At 49.3% G+C, this 24,039-nt stretch overlaps 1 protein-coding gene across 1 annotated transcript; it reads left to right on the top strand.

The window, feature by feature from the left end:
• Positions 1-722: 722 nt before the first annotated feature.
• On the top strand, positions 723-23,602 carry SLC9A6 (solute carrier family 9 member A6). Its single transcript, XM_030967843.1, has 16 exons — positions 723-999; positions 6,852-7,051; positions 7,394-7,471; positions 8,114-8,190; positions 9,107-9,219; positions 10,799-10,904; positions 13,693-13,834; positions 14,062-14,167; positions 14,393-14,481; positions 14,698-14,811; positions 16,386-16,497; positions 17,407-17,560; positions 17,810-17,840; positions 18,998-19,077; positions 19,691-19,796; positions 20,278-23,602. The coding sequence occupies exons 1-16, from the start codon at positions 738-740 to the stop codon at positions 20,551-20,553; spliced, it is 2,046 nt and encodes a 681-aa protein (XP_030823703.1). The 5' UTR covers positions 723-737; the 3' UTR covers positions 20,554-23,602.
• Positions 23,603-24,039: the final 437 nt, after the last annotated feature.

Genomic DNA, 24,039 nt, shown 5'->3' with positions numbered 1-24,039 from the left:
GGGGCGAACGGGATGCACACAACACGTGCAGGAGGAACGGCCCTGGCCGAGCCAGGCTTGGGGCAAAGCAAGGAAACACCAGGGTCACACACAGCCAAGCATCCTGGGTCTTCCATGCCCCCAAGGCACAAAGGCAATTCTTTGAGGACATTTCCTACAAATCACCTTTAAGTTGATCACTGGCATTTATTAAAACCCTTGACCCACTGGCTCCACGCATTCCTCCACTATTTCTTGGTTAAAAAGGTGGGAAGTTTACCCTGACTCCACTTCGGGGCTGACGGCGGCTCTTGGCACCAAACACACGCCTGGGCACGGTGTGAAGGCACGACCAGGATCCTCCCGGACCCCGTGTCCCCATGAGCCGGGGTGTGTCCTGCAGGACATCCCTCCCACGCACAAACAACACCCTGCAACAAACCTATTTGGGGATTTCCCTTCCCTCTTGCAAACCCCTTTGAGCTCTGATCGCCTTCCCCCTTCTCACATCCCGTTCCCTGGAACTCATCCCAGCCTCCCCAGGGCTCACGGCAGCCCCGGCTCCCCGCTCCCTCCCGAACCCCGCCTCAGGAGCTCCCAGCGCCGCCCTCGCCCCTTCCCCGCTGTTCCCGCCGCCCCTCTCCCGCTCCGTCGCTGCCGGCCCGTCCCTATCCGGGCTCCCGGCGCTGTTCCCGCCCCCGGCGCCTGCGCCCAGAGCCGCTTCCTGGTGGCGGCGGGGCCGGGCCGGTGCCGGGGCGATGGCGGGGCCGGGGCCGGTGCTGGCGGCGGCCGCGGGGCTGTGGGCGCGGGGGCCGGCGGGCGCCGAGGTGGCGGCGGCGCGTCCCGGGGCGCTGGAGGAGGAGATCGTGTCCGAGAAGGCGGCGGAGGAGAGTCACCGCCAGGACAGCGCCAACCTGCTCGTTTTCATCCTGCTGCTCACCCTCACCATCCTCACCATCTGGCTCTTCAAGCACCGCCGCGCTCGCTTCCTCCACGAGACCGGGCTGGCCATGATCTACGGTGAGAGCCCCACGCGTGCATCCCGCGCTGCCTTCCCGGGACACCGGGCGGAGCTGCCCCGAGCGCTGGGAGCGCATCCCGGCCGGTGCCGGGCTTCCCGGGCATCCTGGCTCTGCGCGGGGCTGGCTGCGGGGCCGGCAAGCACGATGGGACCAGCACAGCATCGTTCTCCCGGCCAGTGGGAGCCCTCCCGTGCTCCCCGAGGGGCGCCCCCAGGGCTGGTTTGGTGGCCGGAGGGCTGCGGGGCTGTGCGGGGACACGACACATCCTCTGTGGGTGCAGCTGTGTCACCGGCACAGCCCCGTGCTGCTGAGCCTTATCTGGGTGGTGCTGGAGGGAGGGTTGGTTGTTTTCCAAACCCGAGATATGGAGGGCTCTCGAAGGCAGAGTTACTCCCAAATCTCTGGCAACGAGGAGCTGGTTGGGTTTTTCTAGTCGGCCTCACAGGGTGAAGCTGGCAGGGTCATGGGCTCCCACGTCACCAAGCACTGGCAGGTCACACTTACCTGCCCCAGGGTTGAGAGTGGGGACTTGGGGCAGCCCAGAGCAGCAGAGCCTTGCATCCCGGGCTGGATGGGGCTCTGAGCAACCTGGTCCAGTGGCAGGTGTCCCTGTCCATGGGGGTTTGGAGCTGGATGATCATCCAGGTCCCCTTGTGACCCAGACTGTTCTGTGATTCTGTGATCCCACATGCTGTGTTTCCAGCGTGTGTTTAGAGCATCCAGATTTCCAGAAGCTGCCCAAGAAGAGTGTAGAGGCCATCTGGGGGGTTCTCCCATGCTTTGCCATGCTCAGGGGCTTGCAGAGCCAGCAGCCTTCTGTCCTGCTGCCTGGGGACCTGTGTGCACAACCTTTAGAGTTCCTCCTCCTGCTGTGACAGGACCTCTCAGAGAGAAACCCCATGGGTATCCCACTGGAAGTAAAGCAAGGCTGGGGGTCAGTGCAGTGGGGCTGTAGACATTTGGGTTTTAATGTGATTTCCTCAGGTGACATGGCCTCATGAAGAGGCCTGAACCAGGGTATGACAGGGCCATGCATGGCTCTCCCTGGATTATCTGGCATGACTTTGAGTCAACCAAAGCAGGGCCTGGAGGTGTGCTGGGGAATGATTAATGTGGCCATGGGTCTGTATCTAGGGATGATGTGTTGAATTTAGGGTTGAGAAGGCATCTCCTGCTGCGTGCTGTAGTTAGTGTCTGTCCTCTGTGTGGCCCTTGCTGGCTGGGGGTGATGTGTGACCACACAGAGTCAGACGTGGCCGAATCTCCCACCCAGCAGAAAGCTTTGATCCAAAGGCTGCGACTTGACCTGTTTGGGCCACTGGCTTTTGTGATCCCAAGTTTCAGTTAATTGGAAGTGTCCTTCCAAATGAAGGGGTGGAGGCACTTGTGTCATTGCACAGGCACGAAATCCTGCTCTGCTTTTTCAGGGACACAAAATCCTGCTCTGCTTTTCCAGGGGCACAAAATACTGCTCTGCTTTTTCACATTCCTTCCAGCCACCGCTCAGGGGGGTTCAGGTGTTTCTGGCCTCCTGCCCAGGGTGGGGATGGTCACCTCCTGGGACAGGAATTGTGCTGTGGGAGGACATGCTTCCAGCATGAAAGGTCTTCTCTCTCCTGCTCCCCCAGAGCTCCCAGCTTTCTATTCCTTTTGTGCTTTCACACTTGCCCTTAACCTTGTTCTTCTTCTCCTGGACATTTCTTCCTCTTGATTATCCTCTCTCCCTGCAGTACCTGAGTGCTCACTTTATTCTCAGAGCACAGCCTGGGTTGTTTCAGTCTCCTGCTGATCCATAAAATGCACCTTTTCTGTCTGCTCTTCTGCAGACTGTGCTTAGGGAATTGCTGGTGAAATCAGTAATGTCACCTGTCTGATCATGCAGAAAATCCCAAGTTTTCCTCGGTGTCAAGACTTTTGGCATTTGCTTCTCAGGTAGTGGCAGGTGTCATAGGAAAAGGGATGTGTAATTCCCAAGGAATGGTGAGATGCTGTTGTTTTAGTGTGACAACTTGAAATCTGCAGGGAAGAAAGGAGGTATTGCTGTCCCTGGCTCCCTGCAATGCTTTTAGCCCCAAGGAAGGTTGCTGAAAATGTGGAAGGGGCTGCAAAACAGACCCTGAAATCTGAACAAGAGAAGCAATTTGCAAAATCTTGTCTGTTTCTGTTTAAAAAAACCTCAATAACTAAGTCAAAACTTTCGCATATCTCTCTTTTGGCAAAACACATCAGTTTCTTTGTTGTCTTTGTTTTTACTGGAAGTTATAAGCTCTTGCTCCAGGTGGATTTCTGTCTTGCACATCACACTGTCAGCTCAGAGCTGATGTTCAAGGGCTGAACACTGACTGGAGTAATTTCAGTTACAGACTATAGGTGCTTAGTAGCCCTTAAGCTTCATTTCAGTGTTTAAAATGAGGCTCCCACATCTGAGGTGCTCAGCATTTAGGATGATTAATTGAACAATTTTGTTTCAGTTCTTCTCAGAGTCTGATGGTGGATGTGCAGGATCTTCTCTAAAAGTTTAGTTTCCTTGTGCTTGTTCCCACTTGACCTGTGGATTGTGTGTGTCTAAACTGCTTGTTGTCAGGATGTCTTCAGCTGTTACATTTTTCTTCCCTTTTGGTGTCCAGATTAATGCTCCCCTGGGGATCCTGTCTGCTTTCATTGTTGTTAAGTGCTGGGGTTGGTAATATATTAGTCTTCATATAAAACGTTACCTCGGAAATGTTCAACAGCACCTTAAAAAAAAAAAAGCCCATGGGCTTTTGTTCTTTTTAATGAAGTCGGGAGAAATGCAATGAAAATAATCTCTTGCACTTTGCATAAAAGAACTCAATTAATTTGCCGGCTTTGCCTTCAGCTTCTCAACTCCTTGCAGCTTTCAGCTGGCAGCTTCCTCAGTGTTGGGTTCCTCTGCTCAGCTCAGCTCAGCTCCCTCCCAGGGCTCAGTTTTGTGAAACTCCTGGCAGCAGGAGCATGTCGATACTGGCTCACAGGTTGCTGCTGGGGCAGCCCTGAGAGTGCCAGGAGAGTCTGAACCATTTCCTGAGAGCCTGTCAGAACCAGGAGCACCCACAGGGTCCCCTGGGCTTGGTCCAGGTAGCCTGAGCTCAGGACTGGGTTGGTGCCTGGAAAACCACGTCAGGTTTGTGCCAGGTGCCTCCTGTGGGCATCGTTGGATAGGGAGGGTTGATCAGACCCACCATGGGGCAGGAGGGGCTGCTGGTGGGGACATTTAATGGGGGTGGGAAAATTGGTGTCCAGCAGAGCAGCAGGATGCTTTCCCTGCAGGTAACTCTGCCAGTGTCTCTGGGTCAGGGTCACACTCAGTGTCCAGGAGCAATTTGTGCATTTGTGCATTTGCACGTGGGTGTCTTTCCCCAGCTGGCAGCCTCCCAGGCAGCCTCTTCCTGAGCAAAACAAAAACTATGATCTGGGGATGCCCAAACAGGGATCTTTGGCAGATGTTGTAGGTTTATCTGCTCTTTTTCCCATACTCCATTCCTGGCCAGAGTGGGAATTTGGCCCTGTGTGGAGCTTGGCTGGCACTCGGGGCCGGGAACAGGTGCCTGGATGTGGAGATGGCAGAGGAGCAGGGGGGCTATCAGATGTAACACTGCTTTGGGGCAGGGATTAAGGGTGGAGAGGCAATGAGTCAGGATCCCTTCTGAATTCACAGCAGGGACTCCTTCTGTCTGTCCCTCCTTCCTCCTGTGGGGTCTCTCCTCTCACAGTGTTTAGCCTGGGTGTTAAAGGGGTTGCTGGGTGGGTTTCCTTCCATCTGAGCAAGGACAGGCAGCTGCTGGTGTCCGATTCCTGCATGAACCTCTGAAATAATTGTTTTTCTTCTAAGAAAAACTTTTAAAAAGTAACCCCAGCTAGTTTTCAAGGGCTGCAAAGCATGGTGTACATTAATGGCCATAAGCAGATGCAAATAACCCTTTGAAACTCCTTTTGTCCCAGTGAAGGGTTTTGGTTGTTTCCCTTGGTATCTCTAGGATTGTCATCTGCTGGGTGGAAAGGAAAATGGGTGTTTTGTCCTACTGCTGTGGTGCCTTGCAGCCACTGCCACATGCTCCTGTGAATACATGCTGTGGCATCATGATGTGCTTGACATACTTGCTTTCATTCTATACTTTTATTTCTGGAGCGCTGGAAGATCACAGGAGCAGAGACTGACAGAAAAGTAAGCTGAAGAATGACTTATGGTGTCGCCTCTAGGTAATGGTGGTGTAAAGGCAGCCCTCAGCTGCTCTGCACAGTGTGACGTGCCCTGAACTCTCCTTGCTGGAGCTGGCAGTGCCCAGAAGGAGCTGTTCTGTGACTCTTGGGGTGATTCAGGGCAGAATAAAGCCCAGAGTGGTGAGCATATGGTTGATGGTGCATGGCTTAAAAGCATCTGTAGCTTTTTAGCTCACCTGTGCTGCAAAGTGCTGTATTAGAGCAGGGTTTTGGGTCTGACCAGTCCCTGAGCTGAGCTGTCCTAGGTCAGCAGTGGTGACTTTGTGTGCAGGCACCTCCTCTGCCTGTGCTTGTGGCCTGGGTGTGTGCTCTGGTGGCCCTGCTGTGTGTGGCACCCCTGAGATGGGAGGTGGGGCTTTTCTTTTCACCATCAGGAAAAATGGCAAATCTTGTCCTGAAAAAACTGTGGCCAAGGGAGGAGAAGTCAAAAAGTGTGTGGCTGATCAGGAGCTGGCTGCAGGAGGTGCTGAACGAGCTGTGGCCCCACAGTGTCCTGCCCAGGCTCTGCTCTGAGAGCGGTGGCACAGGAAGAGTTGGGTGTTCCTGTCAGGGTTGTGCCCTGCCTGTGGGAAAGCAAAGCTTTAATTAAGGCAGCAATCAGGAGCAGGAGTGTCCTGGGAGGCAAATGGAGAAGCCTTCAGAGCGTTGCGGTCTGGGTTTAGTTCCCACGTGGCTGAAAGCTTTTCATAAATGTGTGGTTCAGGGATGGGGTTGGGATCCAGGATTTCTGTGGCAGCTCGGGGCCGCCTCAGTCAAGGAGTTTCCAAACCCTTTTGTGCTGAAGGCTACGTGGAAAGGTGTCTTGTGGGCCACCCCTCTTCCCCAGCCTGCAGATGTCAAAACACTCTGCCAGGAGAGCACTCAACACACTTGAATCTGAATTCGAGACCTCAGACAATGAAAGAAAAATGCTTTATAAATTGCTGACTTGCAAATTAACCCCAAAATGCCCCTACTTAGCTGAGCTGGAGGCAGAGTTGCCTCATGGGGCTGCCCTGGGGCTGCTGTTTGTGGTGCAGAGCTGAAGTTTGCAGGGGTAAGGAGTAGATCTGGGTGGTCGACCTGGATTGGGAAACAATTTTATATGTTTATATTTTAAAATGTGGTTTTATAAAAACAGGGAGGGCTGGGATGAGGCTGTATGGTGCTGCAGCAGCTTAGGAAGGATGGCTCGGAGTGATCAGGGTGGCTGTTGGGTATCATCTTTAATCCCTGCCAAAATGAAGAGTTGAATGTATCAATGTCAGGTTTCAGGGTGTGCAAGGGGCACAGTTTGGGCAGGTGTGAGCAGCACCTGGCCCAGCAGTGCAAGGTGCTCACCTTAAAAAGCCCAATGTGCCCTCAATGTTGGCTACCCTGGAGTGAGGGTCTGACTGATTGCTGGGTGGTTCAAATCCTTCAGGACTTGTCCATGGCTGTGTTAGGAACTCCCCATGAGCACGGAGCATTCGCCTGGCGCACGGAGATGAGGATGGGTCAGTTCAGTTATTGGGCTGTGGTTGTGCTCAGCAGCTGAGCAGGGGGTCAGGATCCTGGTGCTGCATCCATGCTCTGAGGGATCCTTCTGGGGGTGTGCTGTGGTTTGTCTCACAGAGCTGTGTCCCTCCCCAGGTGTCCTGGTCGGCGTGGTCCTGCGCTACGGCATCCACGTCCCCAGCGACGTCAACAACGTCACCCTGAGCTGCCAGGTGCAGAGCAGCCCTGCCACGCTGCTGGTGAACGTCAGTGGCAAGTTCTATGAGTACACCCTGAAGGGGGAGATCAGTGCCCAGGAGCTCAACAACGTCCAGGATAATGAGATGCTGAGGAAGGTAAGGGAGGAGTGACTGGGTGGGTGAGCGGTGCTTCCCGCGCCCTCCATGGGGATGGGTCCTGCATCTGCTGGATTAAGTGATTTTATTTCGGTTTTTTAACCTGTGATTGTGATGAGCAGTAATTTATATGTTGAACACAATGTAATGAAACTTCAGTTTTAGCTCATCTTCATTTAAGCTGTTTAGACTCTGGGATTTGTCTTCAGAAGATCCCAGACCCAACAGGTTTCACATGATGGGAGTACATGGCTTCCTCCATATATTACTTTCTCGTGTTTTGTCTTGCAAAATTTTAACAAATCATTCTACTGTTGGTTTTTTTTTTTTCTTTCTTAACAGGTGACTTTTGATCCTGAAGTATTCTTCAACATTTTGCTTCCCCCCATTATATTTTATGCAGGCTACAGCTTGAAAAGGGTACGTGCCTTTACAGTGCTGATGTTTTTAGTTCCTCTGCCTCCAGAGAATTTTTAATACTTGTGAGTGCTTTAATGCTTGCTCAGCAGGCTGAGGCTGTGGGGGTGGGTATGGTTTTGCCCAGCAAATGTGGGATTGTGGGAAGCAGAGCTGAGAGTGCCCCTGTCATTCTTGTCTGCCCCTCTGCCCTGAGAAGGGTCAATGACTTCAGCTGTTTCCAGCAGGGGTTTTTGGGGTCAGCCAGGCCATTTCAGCCATCCCAGCTTTCCAAGCACATGGGAGTGTGGGAAGGTTTTAGAAAGCAGCAGCTCTCTGAAATGCTGACTTGGAAGGAGAGGAGAATGATGCAGTTTAGCTTGCGGGAGAAGGAAGGAGGAATGCTGCTGGGTTAGGAAATCAGTTCCCAGGACTTGGAATAGCACCTTATTAAACACCCAGCTATGAGAACATGGTACATTCATGTTTATTAATGCTGCATTAGCTCCTGGTCTGGCATGGGCTGTGCTGGGCACCCTGTGCCTGTCCAGCTCATGGTGTCTGAGCTGGGTCCAAGTTGCTGTGGACACTGTGGGTGCCTGTGCAGACTTGAAATAAATTGTTAGCAAAATACAATTCAGTTTTTTGGTTTTTTTCTCCTGCTAGAGGCACTTCTTCAGAAACTTGGGATCCATCCTGGCATATGCTTTCCTTGGCACTGCCATTTCCTGCCTGGTGATTGGGTGAGTAGATGGAGCTGGTCTGGTTCTTCCACAGGGGTTTCAGCTGTGCTTGGGAGAAGTGCACTAAGCCTGGAGCTGAAGCTGCTAATCCCAGCCCTGAAAGGTCACACGGGCTCTGCTACTGCTGCTCAGCAGCAGCAAATAATACTATTTACTGTGCAAACTTCTGCTGCGTGGGCAGGGTTGTTGCTGTCTAATTGTGAAGTGCTCTCTCAGCATCTGAGCATCCCATGAGAATAGTTGTTCATGGCAAGAAAAGTTTCACACTTCAGAGAAAATTGTCTTGATAAATCAGCAACTTCAAATTATTGGAAGCATAAGGCCTCCTAAACTTGAGGCACAGGAGTGGAGAGCAGGATCATAGAGGTGGATGTCTAGTGAGCACAGATGTGTTTCAAATTGTTTATCCCTCAGTGCAGAGGCTGCTGGATGGTTCCCTCTCTGGACAGTAGCACACAGGCTGACACAGGGTGTTTTCCACTGGAGTCCAGTGGATTCAAGCAAACTCAGCATCTGCATTATCTGCTCCTCACTGAAAGTTTTGGGCATTTCAGAGTCAATCCAAGGTGACTCTGAACCATGTTAATGTGCAGCACTGCAAAGTGATCTTGTGACCCCATAAACCTGGCTGCTGCTTTTCTTTAGGCATGTTGTGCTCCTGGAGGAGTTCTGGTCCCATTTCCCTCCTGGCACCATGTTTGTGCTCCAGCTCAGAGGGTGCTTTGGTGTGTGTGGTCCAGCATTCACCCCCAAGATCATTGCCCTGGGGTTTCACCAGGCTCTGTGCTTCCCATGCAGCTCTTTGTTGTTCTGGCATTTGGATAGCTTCAATCTGGTAAATGCAGGGAAAGCAAGGCCATATGGATGTTGTTTTAATGCACTGCAGAGATGTGTGACTGCCTCTTCTGCTCCCCAGCTCCGTGGTGTACGGCTGCGTGGCGCTGATGAAAGTCACCGGGCAGCTCGGGGGAGATTTCTACTTCACTGACTGCCTCCTGTTTGGGGCCATCGTGTCAGCCACTGACCCAGGTGGGTTACAAGCCTTCCCTACATTTTGGCCTGGTTTGAGCTGTGGGGCAGAGGGGAGGAAAGTCTGAAACCCCTGCGAGTTCCCTCATTCTGAATTTTGGAGCTTAATTTATTTGTGACATTCTTAGAAGTCAGATTTGTCTCTGTGCTTTTTAATTTTTTTCAGTTATCTGCAATACAGTTTCCAAATCTCTGCTTTCCTGAATCCTTGTTTGCAGTGAAATCTTAGGCAACCTGTCTCTTGAATTTGCTGGGGTTTGGCATTGTGTCTCTGCCACCCTGTGCTGCCAGCAGCTGTTGCAGAACAAGATGTGTAATGTGAGGAGGGCTCAGTTGATAGTTTTAGTTAGTTTAGCTATTTTCTCTTGCTTCCAGTTTGGTTGGATTTTGACAGGGGCTAATCTAATTGAAATTAGATTAATGAGACACCTTAATGAGCAGTACTGAGGATTTGTGGCACCTTGGTTTACTGATGCGCTTTATAACTCAAAACTGTGAAAAACATGCTTTGTCCAAATAATTGTAGTTAGTTCATGATAGCTGGTATGTGGTAGCTGTTCACTTCCATGTTCTCATTTCATGTAAAAACACAGGGCCACAAAAAGGGCTCTGTTTGCTTCTGCCCTTTGCTGAGCAGGGCTGGAAATCTTCTAATGCTTAGAAATGCTGCAGATGAGCTGTCAGTGTCATGTCCCTTCTTTGGGCTTGAAATAGGAACAAGAAGATTTCACAGGTAGAAATGGAGCATTTCCCTGTGCATAAATGGGTTAAACTCCCCTCAGTGTGCCCTGAGTGCTGTTTGAAAAGACTCACAGAACTTGTTTGGAGTTGGCTCAGCCCTCAGCCTGAGCTGTGCCTGATGCACCATGTGTTACATCCTGCTTGCTTTGGATGTTGTGATGTTTCTGTGAGGCTGATATGCAAAACCTGCTGCTTTCCATTATCTTCTTGGAGCTACTGGATCACAGAAGAGCTTGAGGGAACTCTGATCTCTGCCATGTAGTCCTAAATCACAGAAACCCCCACATGGGGTTTGAGCTGATGCCTGGCTATTTCCAGTCAGATCTGAAATGTTGTGTGTCTGTGCTGCCGCTTAGAATGTGTTGAATCCAAGGATTTCTCTCAGAGTATCCGGAATGGAAAGAAAAAGCAGTCATCATCCTGGAAAAGCCTGGTCCTTCTGGCCTTCTGCAGGTGCAGGAAGGCTCTCCCTGATGCTCTGAGCTAACAGCATCCCTGCAGCTGGGTGGCTCATGCCAGCCTGGTACTGTGGCTCAGCCCATGAGCTCAGACCCTGGGAAGCTCAGAGCAGAGTTTGTTTGTGTCTGCCTGCAAAAGATTCAATAGGCCAAGATGTGTTTTAGTGAAAGGAGGAGGGAAATGATGAATTAAATCCAAATCTGAAAGAGCAGAAGGAAGACTATCCAAGAGAGCACGAGGGGCAGCTGGCAGCATCACAGCAGTGGCACAGATGTGCAGGAAGGCAGCTTTCTAAAAAGGACATTTAGTCTTTGATTGCATCGAAATAACAGCACCTTTTTGAATGTCTCTCTATTTTTTCTATTTTTCTGTTTGTCAGTGACTGTCCTTGCCATATTCCATGAGCTGCAGGTGGATGTGGAGCTCTATGCCCTTCTCTTTGGTGAAAGCGTCCTCAACGATGCCGTTGCCATAGTGCTGTCTTCGTAAGTGTCCCCTGCTTTTATTTACAATTCTTACCTGTGTTACATGTCAGCAGCTATGGGGAGCCTCTTGGCCTTGCCTCTGTAGAACAGGAGCATGGATGTTTGCAAGAGCATCTTAAGTGTCCCAAAAAGCTGTGGTGACATCCTGATGCGTGTCCTCATTGCTTACCACTGCTTGGGATTACAGATTGCCCTTACAACTCCCCACTGCATGATGGAGGGTTTTGTTCTGCTTTTGTGGTCAGTTGACCCATCCACAGAGAAGTTTTTATATCCCTCTGAAACAGGAAAAGCACCAAGTCTCCTTTTCAGCAACAAGACCCCAGTGAAACCTGTGGCTGATGGTTTTGCTCCTACCTGCATTGCTTCCCACCTGCAAACCCCTCTTTTGTTCAGGTGGAAGTAGCTGGTGAAGCAGCTGTTTCCTTTCTCTCCCCACTTTGAGGAGTTAATGTTCTTACAGCTGGAGTTAACACCCTTGACTGAACACATGGGAAACTTGCTGCCTTTCTAAAGAATGTTTTATATTCTTTAATATTTTATGTCCTTTGCATGCAGGACATATTTTATCTGCGTTTTCACTGTGTTGCCATCACGGCAATTTGTTCAGTAATATATAATACCTGCAGTGGTGACAGCTTAACATATAGCTGAGACTAATGGAGAAAATATTTCTGGAATACTTGTCACTCCAGCCTGCTGGTTGTGTGGGTTTCACTGGAGGCAGCAAGTAACACACTGGGAGCTGTGTGTTGTATTTACTGAACTGAGTGTTTCTGTTGAGGTTTCTGGAACTCTTTGTGTTGCTCGCTGTGGCTTTTCTGCTGGATGTGTCACTGCTGGTGCCAGAGGAAACGCCGCACAGCCAGACTGTGTTTCAGAAGTGGTCATGAGTGAGGAGGGGATGGGGTCTTCCAGCCTGTGCCGGCAGGTTCTGGGTGGGAGTGGGTGGATTCAGCTTCAGAGGAATGGAATTCCTGGTGGATCTCGGCACGAGTGGGTGACGGCGCCGCCCGCAGGGATTTGCCTCTTGCTCTGGAGCTGTTGCTCTGATTTCCTGCTTTCCTCTCTCCACGAGCTGAGCTCAGGCCACCCCCTCCCCAAAACAGGATAATTTGCACCACGGCAGCAGCTCTGAGTTCACTCAGCAGTTATTTTATTTTGCCCCAGCACTGCAGGCAGGGGAGGATGGGGAGCTGGGCTCTTCAGGGGCTTTTGCCCAGTCTGGGTGCCCCAAGGCTCCTCTCCTGCTTTGAGCCCTGGGCAAATGTTTGTTCCTGTGCTTAAGGAGCAGGATCTGTGCCTTTCTGTTCCTGTCTTGGTCTGGTGTGGCTTGGCAGCAGGAGCTTGTTGCAGGACGAAGAGGAATTGAACCCAGAACTGAAAGCTGGTGGGCGGTGAGGTGCCAGAGCTGCAGTTTGGGAGCAGAGGGGTAAATGCAGCTGCAGGATCCCAACCTGCTTCTTCCAAAGGGAGGATTTGCAGGGATTAAACACCACAGGAAGCCCCATGGGCAGCAAAAGGGGAAATAAAGGGCAGCTGGCAGTAGTGTCTTATTGGCAATGCAAAAAACAGAACCAGAAGGAGAACTGTAAGAGGTTAAAATGCAAAACCAACATTCAAGGAGTTGGTCATGGAGGGGAAGTGAAACCAGTCTGGATTTAAAAAAAATAAAACCTGAAAACCCAGAATCAAAACATGTTGGTGAATGAGGAGTATAAAATGGAATTGATGAAAGGAATTAAAGCACAGAGAAATCTGCAGCTTGCAGTGTAAAAGGCATTGCAGAAAAATGAGCTGTATTAAAAGCAGGGAAGTTTAGCAAGGGAAATTACCTGTGTTGGAAAGGGAAGGTTTGAAATTTCTGTTGCAGAAAAATGTTGGTGTATAGTTAGGGGAGAGAGCTGCAAGTTGGGTGTGCAGGGCAGTAAGTGTCTGTTCTCAGCAGTTTAAACAGCAAACGTTTAAAGTTCACATCCAAGAGTTTTACCAGAGTGAGCCAAGGCATTGCTAACTAGGAAGTTAATGTTTCCAAGAAATTTACATCAAGGAAAGTGGTGTAAGGAGTTGATAAATGGGATTTAGGAGCTGGATAAGGGCCTCCCTGTATCTCAGCCTTTCCAGGTAGAACAATGACTGATGCAAGGCTCAGCTCATCAGAAGTTAGGAGGGAGCAGATTTGGAGCACTGCAGACCTGTTTGCCATCTCACCACAGAGGTCTCTGGAGGTCTGGTGGATGCAGGGAATGGTGTTGCTGCTGTGCATGGCACTGTCTGCCTTGGCTACCCTGTGGTATTGCACTTTGGAGCTCAGAGCAGTGCAGGCTAAATGCAGTGCATGTTAAATGTGGCAGAACAGGAGCAGTTACAGCTCTCCAGGGATGTTCACAGCAGCTGCCTCACTGGAGAAATGGAGATTTCCTGCTTGAATGCTTCGTGGTCCCACAGCACCTGGAATTACAGAGAGCTGGTGCCAACCCCCCCAGATACCACCATAAATACCACATGTCACACAGGGCATGGGCTTTGGTCCCCTGCTCTCCAATGTCCAGGAGTAACTGCACATCCAGCCTGGGGGGGTGGCTGATCCCAAACTCCCCAGGACAGGGAGGGCGTGCAGCCACTGCACACTGTGATCCCAGGGGATTGCAGGGTGTTGTGCCTCCCTGGCTGCTCAGGCTCGGTGTTTGCAGCAGTTGTAGCACTTTGCAAGGCTTGTGTAGCACTGTGAGGTGCCTCTCCCTCCAGACTAAGCAGATTTGTTCTTGTGCTTTCCCTTCTCCTGCAGCTCAATAGTTGCGTATCAGCCAGCGGGTGACAACAGCCACACGTTTGATGTCACAGCCATGTTCAAGTCCATCGGGATCTTCCTGGGGATATTCAGTGGCTCTTTTGCAATGGGAGCAGCCACTGGAGTTGTGACAGCTTTAATATCCTTTTCACTGTTTGGTTTTTTCCCCAAGTGTTTGCATAACAGCTTATTTATTTTTTGCTGCACTGCATTTCACCCAGATGTTTAACTTGTTTTCCCCTAAATTAATGGAGGACAGTGCCATAGCCTTTTTAGGGGCAGACTGTGTAGCTGTGATGCACAATTGGAATTTGATATGCTCTTAGCCTGCAGTGTCTCTCCAAATTGTCCTTAACCAGCTGCAACGTCACCAAGTTCACCAAACTCCGGGAGTTCCCCTTGCTGGAGACTGGCTTGTTCTTCCTGATGTCCTGGAGCACGTTCCTGCTGGCTGAAGCGTGTGGCTTTACAGGCAAGCTCCAGCACAGCCCTGCTCGTGGCAGGGAGATCTGCAGGGATGATGGGGCCGCTGAGTTCTGCTTCTCTCAGTATTGATTGTAGCCAGGGCCTCCCTCTGCCTGCAGAAGTTCAATGATTCTGGGTGCTGGGGTTACTGCATTAAGTTCCCTCCAGGCCTGGGGTGCAGCTCAGCTCCCTTTTCCTGACCAGGACTCTAATGTGATGCTCTGCTCCCCAGGTGTGGTGGCTGTGCTCTTCTGTGGGATCACACAGGCTCATTATACCTATAACAACTTATCTACAGAGTCACAACACAGAACTAAGCAGGTGAGAACTCCTCAGACCCCTTCAGCCTCTCTGAATTTCAAATTCAATTTTTTTCCTTCCCTCTAGCCAGAATTAGGTGCATCTGTCTTCTTACAGCTGCATTTCACTAGGATTGCTTCTGCAGAAGCATTTATTGCATGATGGATGGGCTGACATGCTTTTCTTGTTAAATCTATATTATGTCTAACTCACTTTTAATTTGTTTTTCTCTTTCAGTTGTTTGAGCTTCTGAATTTCTTGGCAGAAAACTTCATCTTCTCCTACATGGGACTTGCACTGTTCACCTTCCAGAACCATGTCTTCAACCCTACCTTTGTGGTGGGGGCTTTTGTATCCTTTGGAGCCCAATTTATAAGACAGAAAGAAAGGGAGAGGTGCCTCATTCCCAATTTCTGTTTTTCTTTCAAATGAGTGGGTTTGGTTTTTTTTCAGTCAGTCTAGCTTTATTTTTAAAAGGGGATTTCTGCCATGTAGTGGTGCCTTTGCTGGTTATTTTAAGAAGATGGAGATTCTTTTTCCAGCTTTTCTGTTGGTTTTTTTTCCCCTGTCTTCTCTCCTCTTGTGGGCATCCGAATCAGCTGCTGCAGGGACTCATCATTGAGTGTGACTGTGATGCCAATGCCAGGCTTTGTCATGTGGCACCAGGAGGGGCTTTGCAAAGGGGGGCTGCCTGGTTTAGCCATTTATTTCCTCTTTTCTCTGCTAGTGCACTGGGTTAACCCTGAAAAAAAAGCCTTTTTTTGGTCAAACAGCACAGTTACAGCCACAGTGGATGCCTCTGAATGATGTCATGAGAAAGGATTTCCTGTTCTGCAGGCTGATGCTAATGGGAACAAGGGCCCTGGTATGTCTCAGAAAAACAAGAATTTTGAAGGAATTTTTTTCACATCACAGGGAAGCCAGTTAAATGTGCAGAATTATTTTCACCCTTTGTCAGCACTGATGCAAGTTTATATTGGTAAACAAAACATTTTTGCCAGTGCTGGTCCGTGGGTTTTCTGCAGGTTCAGCTGAATTTCTCTGATCAGCTTTTCTGGGGTTGCAGTGGGGCAGAAGAGGTGGAGAGCAGAGAAATGCCATTTGGGCTGTTATATTGAAATTTTGTGCTGTGCCTCTTCAGTGGGAACTGGCTAACTCGCTGATGAAATAGCTCATTCATGAGAGAGATCATGAAATACATCTCTTATGCAAATTGTGGTGTTCAGGAAAGAACATAAAAGCTAGAAGCATTTTCCATATTATTCAAGGCTGTGCTGAATACTGGCTCCAAGATTATTTTTGCCATCTGGGTGCTGGTATTAAAAGATACAGCTTCAAAGATAAAAAGCAATATGAAGGGGCTGGTGATTCTTGTATCTCGCAGGCTATGAAAACAGAAAGAGTATTAGATTTTTTTTTTTTTTCCTTCTCAACTGCTGCTGCTTTCATTTTGCTGAATAATCTTTGGGAATGAGACTTGACTTAAAGCTTCAAACCCAGCTGTGAAGCGTGGCATTCTGGGGAATGTCAGAGGGGTTGTCATAGCTGTGATAACTTGAGCTTCACAGAAGACAAATAATTCTTGGGGTGCAAAATGGACCTGGCAGCAGAGAGCATTCTGTGGGAATGGTGTTTTTTTGCTCCTCTCACTTGTCTAACATGTCCTTTCATCATTACCTGTGTTTATTTGTGCTTGTCTCTGTGTGATATTCTGAATTTCAGTCTGTGCTGTGTTTCAGTGAGGCAGTAGCCTGCTCTTCCCACAGTGCTGTAGCACTCAGGGCTGGATTGTTTTCTTTGCAGCCAGAGCACCAGCGTTTCTGCAGCTCCCAGTTCCCTTTGGGCAGTAGAGACTGGCTCTGTGTGCAGGTGGGATGTGATGGGAGACACAGGAAGAGCAATTTCCTTAACATGTGCAAATACAGCTTGCTATCTTCCTAGGAAGAGCTGCCAATATTTACCCATTGTCATTTTTACTGAATCTGGGGAGAAGAAATAAGATTGGAACGAATTTGCAGCACATGATGATGTTTGCTGGTACGCTACTGCATCCTTCCTCTTGACCATGTCAGGGTGGGAGCATGAGGGAAATCAGGTATTGGGGCTGATGGATGAGCTGATTCCTAAGAGCATTTTGCTTTTCCAGCTTGCTGTTAGGTCTTTAAGGGGTTTGTGGTGTATTCATGGTGGTTTCTTATGGTGAGAAGCTGGAAATATTCCTTATTCAACTCTAAATCTCTTATGGGCAATGTCTGGCGGGGAGGCTGGGCAGGAAGGGACTCAGTGGCCTGAGATGTAGGAATGAGTGGCCTGAGATGTAGGAATGAGTTCTGTTACTGTAGGACACGAAATAACACAACACGGACATACAGCTCTCTCAAGGTAAAAAGAAAGTTTTAATTTCTGACTCCAACATTTATAGATTTCCAAAAGTGACAGTGGATTGGAGGGTGACAGAGCCACCTCTCCAATGACACTGGACAAATGAACAGTCCATCAAATTTCTCCTCCTCCATAAAAGAATGCAAAACAATACGTTATTTACAGAAAGTGTGTGAGAAAGTTCATTACAAAAATGTAAACATCAGAAGTTTCATCATGTTGAGATATTTGGTGGTGCTGGGAGGTCAATTAGGGCGTTGTTGATGATTTTCAGGATTTGGTGGTTTTTACGAAGGTTGAGGGCCATTGGTTGTTTCTGTATGTGGATATGAGGATGGTTCTTAAGTTTTTAGAAAAACTTAAAAAATCAGGGTGACAGAGCTCCTCCTGTCCTGCTTCAAGTACCTGGCATGGGGCAGGAGGAGCGTTTGCCTTTCTGGGCTTGGAAGGAGGGGTGACAAAACCATCACTATGGTGATGTCCCAGCATGGGGGGCAGGTGGGGAGCTGGCCGTGGGGTCATGGGGAGCTGTGCTGACCCAGCTGTGTGCTGTCCCCCCTGCAGGGCTCCGTGGGGCCATGGCCTTCGCTCTGGCCATCCGTGACACGGCCACCTACGCGCGGCAGATGATGTTCAGCACCACCCTGCTCATCGTCTTCTTCACCGTCTGGGTGTTCGGCGGGGGCACCACGGCCATGCTGTCCTGCCTCAACATCCGGTCAGTGTGGGCTGCCCTGGCTCCCCCAGCCTGCTCCCTGCTCAGGCTGCTCTGCTTGCAGGGAGCAGAGGCACATCTTGGCATTGTCCTTCCCCTGATCCCTGCCCTGGCGTGGTTTGTACTCCCTGGCATGGTGTGTGACTCTGTGCCTGTTCTCCCTGGAAAGGTGTGTGACTTTGTGCTTGTTGGTGTGTGACTCTGTGCCTGTTCTCCCTGGTGTGTGACTCTCTGCCTGTTCTCTCCTCACAGGGTCGGTGTGGACGCGGATCAGGAGAACGTGGTGAGTGTGCTCTGCTGGGGTCGCATCCTGACCCTGTGAATGCCTTGTCTGTGCTCTGCTTCCTTCCAGCTGCAGGAGGTTTTAGCTCCCCCTGTGAATGAGTTTGCAGTCACAGCTTTCCTGTGCTCTCTGGTTTTCATGAGCCTTGTTTTGACTCAGCTGGAAAGAAGGGCACAGAAGCAATGCTGGACTGTTTAGTTAGTTCACATCGCTGCTCCAATAGATTCAGTCTCTCTCCCTTGCTGGGTTTGAAATAAATCCCAAAGTGAGCATGACATGGAGGCTCTGTCTTATCCCAGTGTCCAGGGCAGTACAGGAGCACCATTTACTGACTCATTTTATGCAGCATCTGCCCAACATTTACCCATGGGTACCCTCAGCCCCTGCTTACCCCTTTTCCTGTGGGTAGTTCTGTGGCAGCCCCAGAACCACTGAGCACACTGAGATCAGTGCTGGTGCCCCACAGCCCTGGGAGTTTTTCTGCCTGGTGGTTCCAGCTGTCTCATTCATGTGTCTGCAGCTGGCTGTGCTGTGGCTGTGGCTCTCCTTGGTTTCAGTGTGGATTCTGCACCTTGGAGATTCATTTTATTCAGAGCCATTTATTGGGCTGTTCACCTCCTGGAGAGAAAGCATCAAATGTGACAGGCAGCCCAGGGCCATAAATCTGTAAGCCAAATTTCTATGAAATATGTAATTGTAATTCACAGTCCCCTACAAACAGTTTTATATTTTTTTTCTCTGACTAAAAGGAAGCCTGGAGTTCCCATAACATACAATTATTTGCGTGCAGCAGTGTCAGGTGAGATCTGATGGAGGTTGGATCTGTCAGTCACTATTAAATGTGATGTCTGGATGCAGCTGCTGGCTCTGAGGCACTTTAAACCTTGGGGCCAGACACTGGAAGGCTCTAGCAGCCAAATGGTCACTCTGTGCTTTGTTACCACCTCCCTGAGGCAGTCAAATGCTGCTAAATGCAGCCTGTTGTGGTGTGAACATCCTTACACACCCGGCCAAAGGCTTCTTCTCAAGAGGCAGGGGGAAAGTCTGTGTCTCTTTGTGTCCCCTGGGGATAATCCAGTGCCCCTTGGGTTCTCCTGGCCCTGATCCAGCTCGTGGCATGTTGTCCTGCCCCTCTTTACTGTTTTGCTCTCCCACAGGGTGTCCCGGAGAGCGAGAGGAGGAGCACGAAGGCTGAAAGCGCTTGGCTGTTCCGCATGTGGTACAACTTCGACCACAAGTATCCTTGGGCAGCAGTGGTGTGTGCTGAGTCAGATCCCACTGCCAGACACCTCTCACTGGGACCGTGAGCTCCTCCCTGCTTAGCAGAGGAGCCAGTGTTTGCTTTCTCCTGATATTGCTGTGCTTGGGTTTGCACCTACTCGTGTCTGGGGCTGCAAGAAATGACAATTTCCACCCTCTGTCAGTGAGAAGGCAGCAGCAGTTCTGCTCAAAGATTGGCATCCTCTCCAAGATTGGCATCCTGGGGGTCCTTAATCCCAGGAGTAGGTGGGCAGGAAGGGATGGGTGTTTTCATACTCGCACTTCCCCTTGTTAGATCCATGCCTGTCCTCCCTTCCAGATGTGCTGTGCATTAGTGGAGGAGTGATGTGAGGCTGAGGGGCACAGGGTGGTGGGACAAGCAGTGCTGCCGAGCATCTTACCAGGACTGTGTCCTGCTGTCTTTGGTTGCATTCTCTTTGCACACCAGTACAACTTCTGTGCTTCCACACATTTGTGTTTCATTTCTTTCTGTGGTTTCCTCACAATGCCAAGTCCTTCAGTGCTGCCCTCCCAGCCCTTTACTCACCAACACAGCCCCGTTCCTCTTTTTTCCTTAACCCTCTCTGTAGCTACCTAAAGCCTCTCCTGACACACAGTGGTCCCCCTCTGACCACCACACTGCCAGGGTGCTGTGGGCCAGTTGCCCGGTGCCTGACGAGCCCACAGGCGTATGAGGTGAGTCCTTTAGTAGTCCTCTTGTAGCCATGATATTTTCTGAAAAATCCCTTTGCTACGATTTTTCCTCCTGAGAAGTCGAAAGGCCTCAGAAACAAAATGTAAACAATGATTATCTGCTGGTGTGGAATGCAACAGGTGCATCTTTGATTGGTCTCGTGTGGTTGTTTTTAATTAATGGCCAGTCACAGTCTGGCTGTCTTGGACACTCTGGTCAGTCACAAGATTTTATTATCATTCATTTTCTCTCCTTGCTAGCCTTCTGATGAAATCCTTTCTCCTATTCTTTTAGTATAGTTTTAATATAATATATATAATAAAATAATAAATAAGCCTTCTGAAACATGGAGTCAGATTCTCATCTCTTCCCATGTCGGGGCTGCCTGCAAGATTCTACAGCCTCTCAGCTTCTCAGGAGAAAAGATCCTAACGGAAGGATTTTTCATAAAACACATCCGTGACCCTCCTGTTTGCTCCCCAGAACCAAGAGCAGCTGAAGGACGACGACTCCGACCTCATCCTCAATGACGGTGACATCAGCCTGACCTACGGCGACTCTGCAGTCAACACCGACTCGGTGGCGTCCAGCGGCGCCTCCCGGCGCTTCGTGGGCAACAGCTCGGAGGACGCCCTGGACAGGGAGCTGGCCTTTGGGGACCACGAGCTGGTGATCCGGGGGACGCGCCTGGTGCTGCCCATGGACGATTCGGAGCCGCCCTCAAACGTCCTGGACAACGCCAGGCACGGTCCGGCCTAAGGTCGCTCGGTTTCACTGACAGTAATATCTGCATATATGATCAAGAAGTATGTACTACCTAAAGTCTAATGCATGTCTCAAAATGTCTAAGCTGTATAAATATTATTTATATGGTGTCAAAAGAATATAAATATTCTCTGCCAAGCACTTGTAAAGGACAAGCTGCAAATTTAAGTTAAAAACTGTGTTGACTGCACTATGTAGGGTGGAACTGTTTTAGCGTCAGAGTCTTTTGCACACAGTGAGCTTCGTTAATGTGCGGTTTGATGAAGGGTTTAGTTCCCAGCGGGTGAGTAAAGGAGCTGTGACTCCCTGTTCATCCTTTGAACCTGGGAGAGGAGGGTAGGGAGTTGGTGGTGAGCAATGGAAATTGCTTTCTAGCCTGATGAGGATTGTTGAGTTTCTTTTGGTCTCTGATCTTTGGATAGTCATGTTCGAAATATCAGCAAAAAGTCTGCTGACAGACCCTCTCACCATGCAGTGGATGGTGATAAACTTGTTTCACTGTGGGAACCTGGAGACTTTCTGCTTCTTAGTGACCCTCTGCCCAAGCCCTGCTTTAGTGGGCTCATGGCAGACCCCGGCCAAAGCTGGCAGCAAGGGCTGCGGGTGTCCGGCTATTGGGATGGGAGCAGGAGAGAGGGATGGTTGGTGTCTGTAGTTGTGTTCAGGAGAAGGAGGCAATCCCACAGAAACTACACCAGGCGTGCACAGATTTTAGGTCTCTGTCCATCTTTCAGCTGTGGCTCAAGCAGCTTTCTCGAACCAGCCATCAAATCCTCTTTTGGCAACTAAATTTCACCTTTGGGAAGCGGCCGTGTCGCTGTGCGGGCGAGTCCCTGTCCTGCGGTCACAGATGTAGCCAAGGTGTGCAGAGCTGCACATGGGGCTGTGGAGCAGCACAGCCAACCTCAAACTCCAGCTTTAAGGCTGCAGATCCACACGGTGCCTCCGGAGCTCTCCAGAGGCATCCAGCTGGTACTGAAGGGGAGCCGTCCATCCGTCCGTCTGTTCTCCCGCAGAGTCAGAAACCATTGCACTTTGTTTGGTAACTCCTTAGCATGCTGTGTGTCTGCAGTCCCACCCGACCTTTCTTGTGTCTCTTATCATTTAATGAGAAATGTTTGTGAGTTGATTTTTGGTTTTAATTTGCGTTTTTTATTTTTCAAGGAAGAGCACAGAACAATTTGCGATTTCACACTAGTGTTAAAGGATTTATTCTGTAGTTATGGGAATGGCTAAAGGTGCAGTCAAACTGCTAACCCTGACATCTTTTTTATCCTGGAAAGGGGGAATCATGGAAATTTACTGTATGTTATTTTATTGTCTATTTTATCTACAGTTTTTCTATACGAACCTTTCAGGGTTACTGGTGCACTACAGGTCCATTCTGGAGTTAACCCTCTCCAGAGGGCTTAAACAGAGGTATTTAAAATGAAAATACATGAAAGAGAGCCAGGTGAGTCCGAGCACTCACAGCTCCCATTAGCTGTCTTTGGAACAAACTCTGCATCTCTCAGGATCTCACCCTGAGACCTCAGAGCAGTGTCCCCACAGCTGTTTTCCCCAGCACCACCTGAGAGTTGGAGGAGACAGAAAATCCTGAAGTTTCAAGTGTATATGTATAGTTGAGAAAATAAATCTACACTATTTCTTTATTTTTTTTTTCATTTTCTCAGGTCTAAGTAACATTGCCTTAAATTTATGGATGTGAAACGATAATTATTTTGGCAGTTTATCCCCAAGAAAAGGCTTTCTTTTTCCTTCTCAACAAAATGTGTAAGTGTTGCCATAGGACTTCCCTAGAAGGGAGGTAATGCTCTGTTTATATTTGGATATATTTGGGGCATCTTCCTTGCACCTGTAAATGGCATCCCGCTGTTAACAAAGCTGTTGGATTAGCACTGGCCTTTGTTTCCTACTATGCAGGAATTCCATAAAGTGAGTGTGCATTTTATATGATGTCTGTAACTTAAGTTCATGTGTTTAAAAAAAAAAACCAAAAAAAGAAGAAAAAATAGTAGAAACCTATTGATTTTAGGTTTACTGTATCACTTCTACATCCTGTTTTTTGTTTGTTCTGCCTTTTTGAAGAGGTATGATAAATAACTACCTCTTGTTTTTTCCTGTATAGCCTGACTATGAATTCAATTTACAGAGTTGGTGCAGCTGGAGGTGCAGAACAGTTCTGCTGCCCCAGGGCTCCCTCCCAGGCATTCCCAGCTGAGGTGCAAATTTGCTTCGAGGTGGCCACAAGCTGCTGTTTTCCCATGGCTGTGGTAGCATTCCTCTGTTCCTCTGACCCTTTGACTTCAGTAATTTATCCACTCACTGTAAACTTGTGAACACATTACCCATAAACCTCAGATTTTGACACCAGTAACAGTTCAGTTTCATGAAAGGAAAAAAATTAACCAATGGTGATTTTATGGGTTACATTATGATCCATATATAATATAACAGGACTGTTTTGTATAGCTTTAGTTGATGAATGATTTTAGGCTTAAATTAATGAGTGATTTCATAAATGAATGGGATTTATCCTCAGCTGATTATTTTCTGTGCAGGGCTGCACAGGAATGCCTGGTGTGCAGAGGCAGAGCCCTGATGCTTTGTGCTGCAGATGGAGCTAAGGGTACCTTGGAAAATCAGGGCCTGAGACCTTTGCCAAATAGATAAGACAGCCCTGAGGAGGCACTTCACAGCCCCCACGAGGATTTAGAGAAGGTGCCCTTCTTCTGTAAATTGAATTCCATGGTTTTTGCACATGAAAAAGCATTGTAGGTAAAGTTATGATTTGTACTGGTACTGTCAGTGTGTGTGGTAATGGCATTAACCCCGTAGCTGTGGTGTTTGTGCAGCTGATCTGTGATAGCTGATGATCACTATTGGACCTTCTGTTTACACTGACTAAATCCTTTACTGTTGCGTTGTACTGTGAAAGAAGGATTATGGGCCTATAAAAGATGATTATTTTTTTTTTGGAATTGTGTGTACTGTTTCATTAATTCACACGGAAATAAATCTGTAGCAAAGTGACCGCGTGCCACTTGGCCTTCTGAGCGCAGTTTGTTCACGGCCTTTGGCAGCAGCCAGGGGTGCTGCACCCCGAGGGCTGCAGGGTGCACACTGAGCCTTCAGCCCAGCTCCTGGGACACTCCTTCCTGCAGGAGCAGTGCTGGGGAGCAGAGCCATGCTGGGTGCCAAAAGCTCCTCCAGGAGCAGCAAATCCAGCTGGGACTGTGCTGCTCACTCCCAGCCCTGGGGCCTGGAGTGGAGCTGCACAGAGGCATCACCATGGGCTGTTTGCAAAATCGAAGTCCCTGAGCCTTCCCAGGCTTTTATATACCTGGGGCTGTTGAATTTGCACTTGGGCTCCTGGCTGGTGATTCTGCCCTCTGACTCCCACCTGCAACATTTGGCAAGTTGTTCAAATGCTTTACACTCTTCAGTACAGAGGGCACCTCAGAAATGTCATGAATCTCT

Source organism: Camarhynchus parvulus, chromosome 4A (assembly GCF_901933205.1).
Source record: "Camarhynchus parvulus chromosome 4A, STF_HiC, whole genome shotgun sequence".
Classification (NCBI taxonomy): Eukaryota; Metazoa; Chordata; class Aves; order Passeriformes; family Thraupidae; genus Camarhynchus; species Camarhynchus parvulus.
Note: the sequence above shows the minus strand (reverse complement) of the source record. Positions and strands in the feature narration are given on the sequence as shown.

Bases quoted from the DNA above. Each gene is read 5' to 3' on its own strand.
- SLC9A6 (XM_030967843.1), top strand. From the start codon at position 738: ATGGCGGGGCCGGGGCCGGTGCTGGCGGCGGCCGCGGGGCTGTGGGCG. The intron at 14,812-16,385 runs GTATCCTTTGGA...GTGCAAATACAG, and splicing joins CCTTTGTGGTGGGGGCTTTT to CTTGCTATCTTCCTAGGAAG. The intron at 17,561-17,809 runs GTCAGTGTGGGC...CTCTCCTCACAG, and splicing joins CTGTCCTGCCTCAACATCCG to GGTCGGTGTGGACGCGGATC.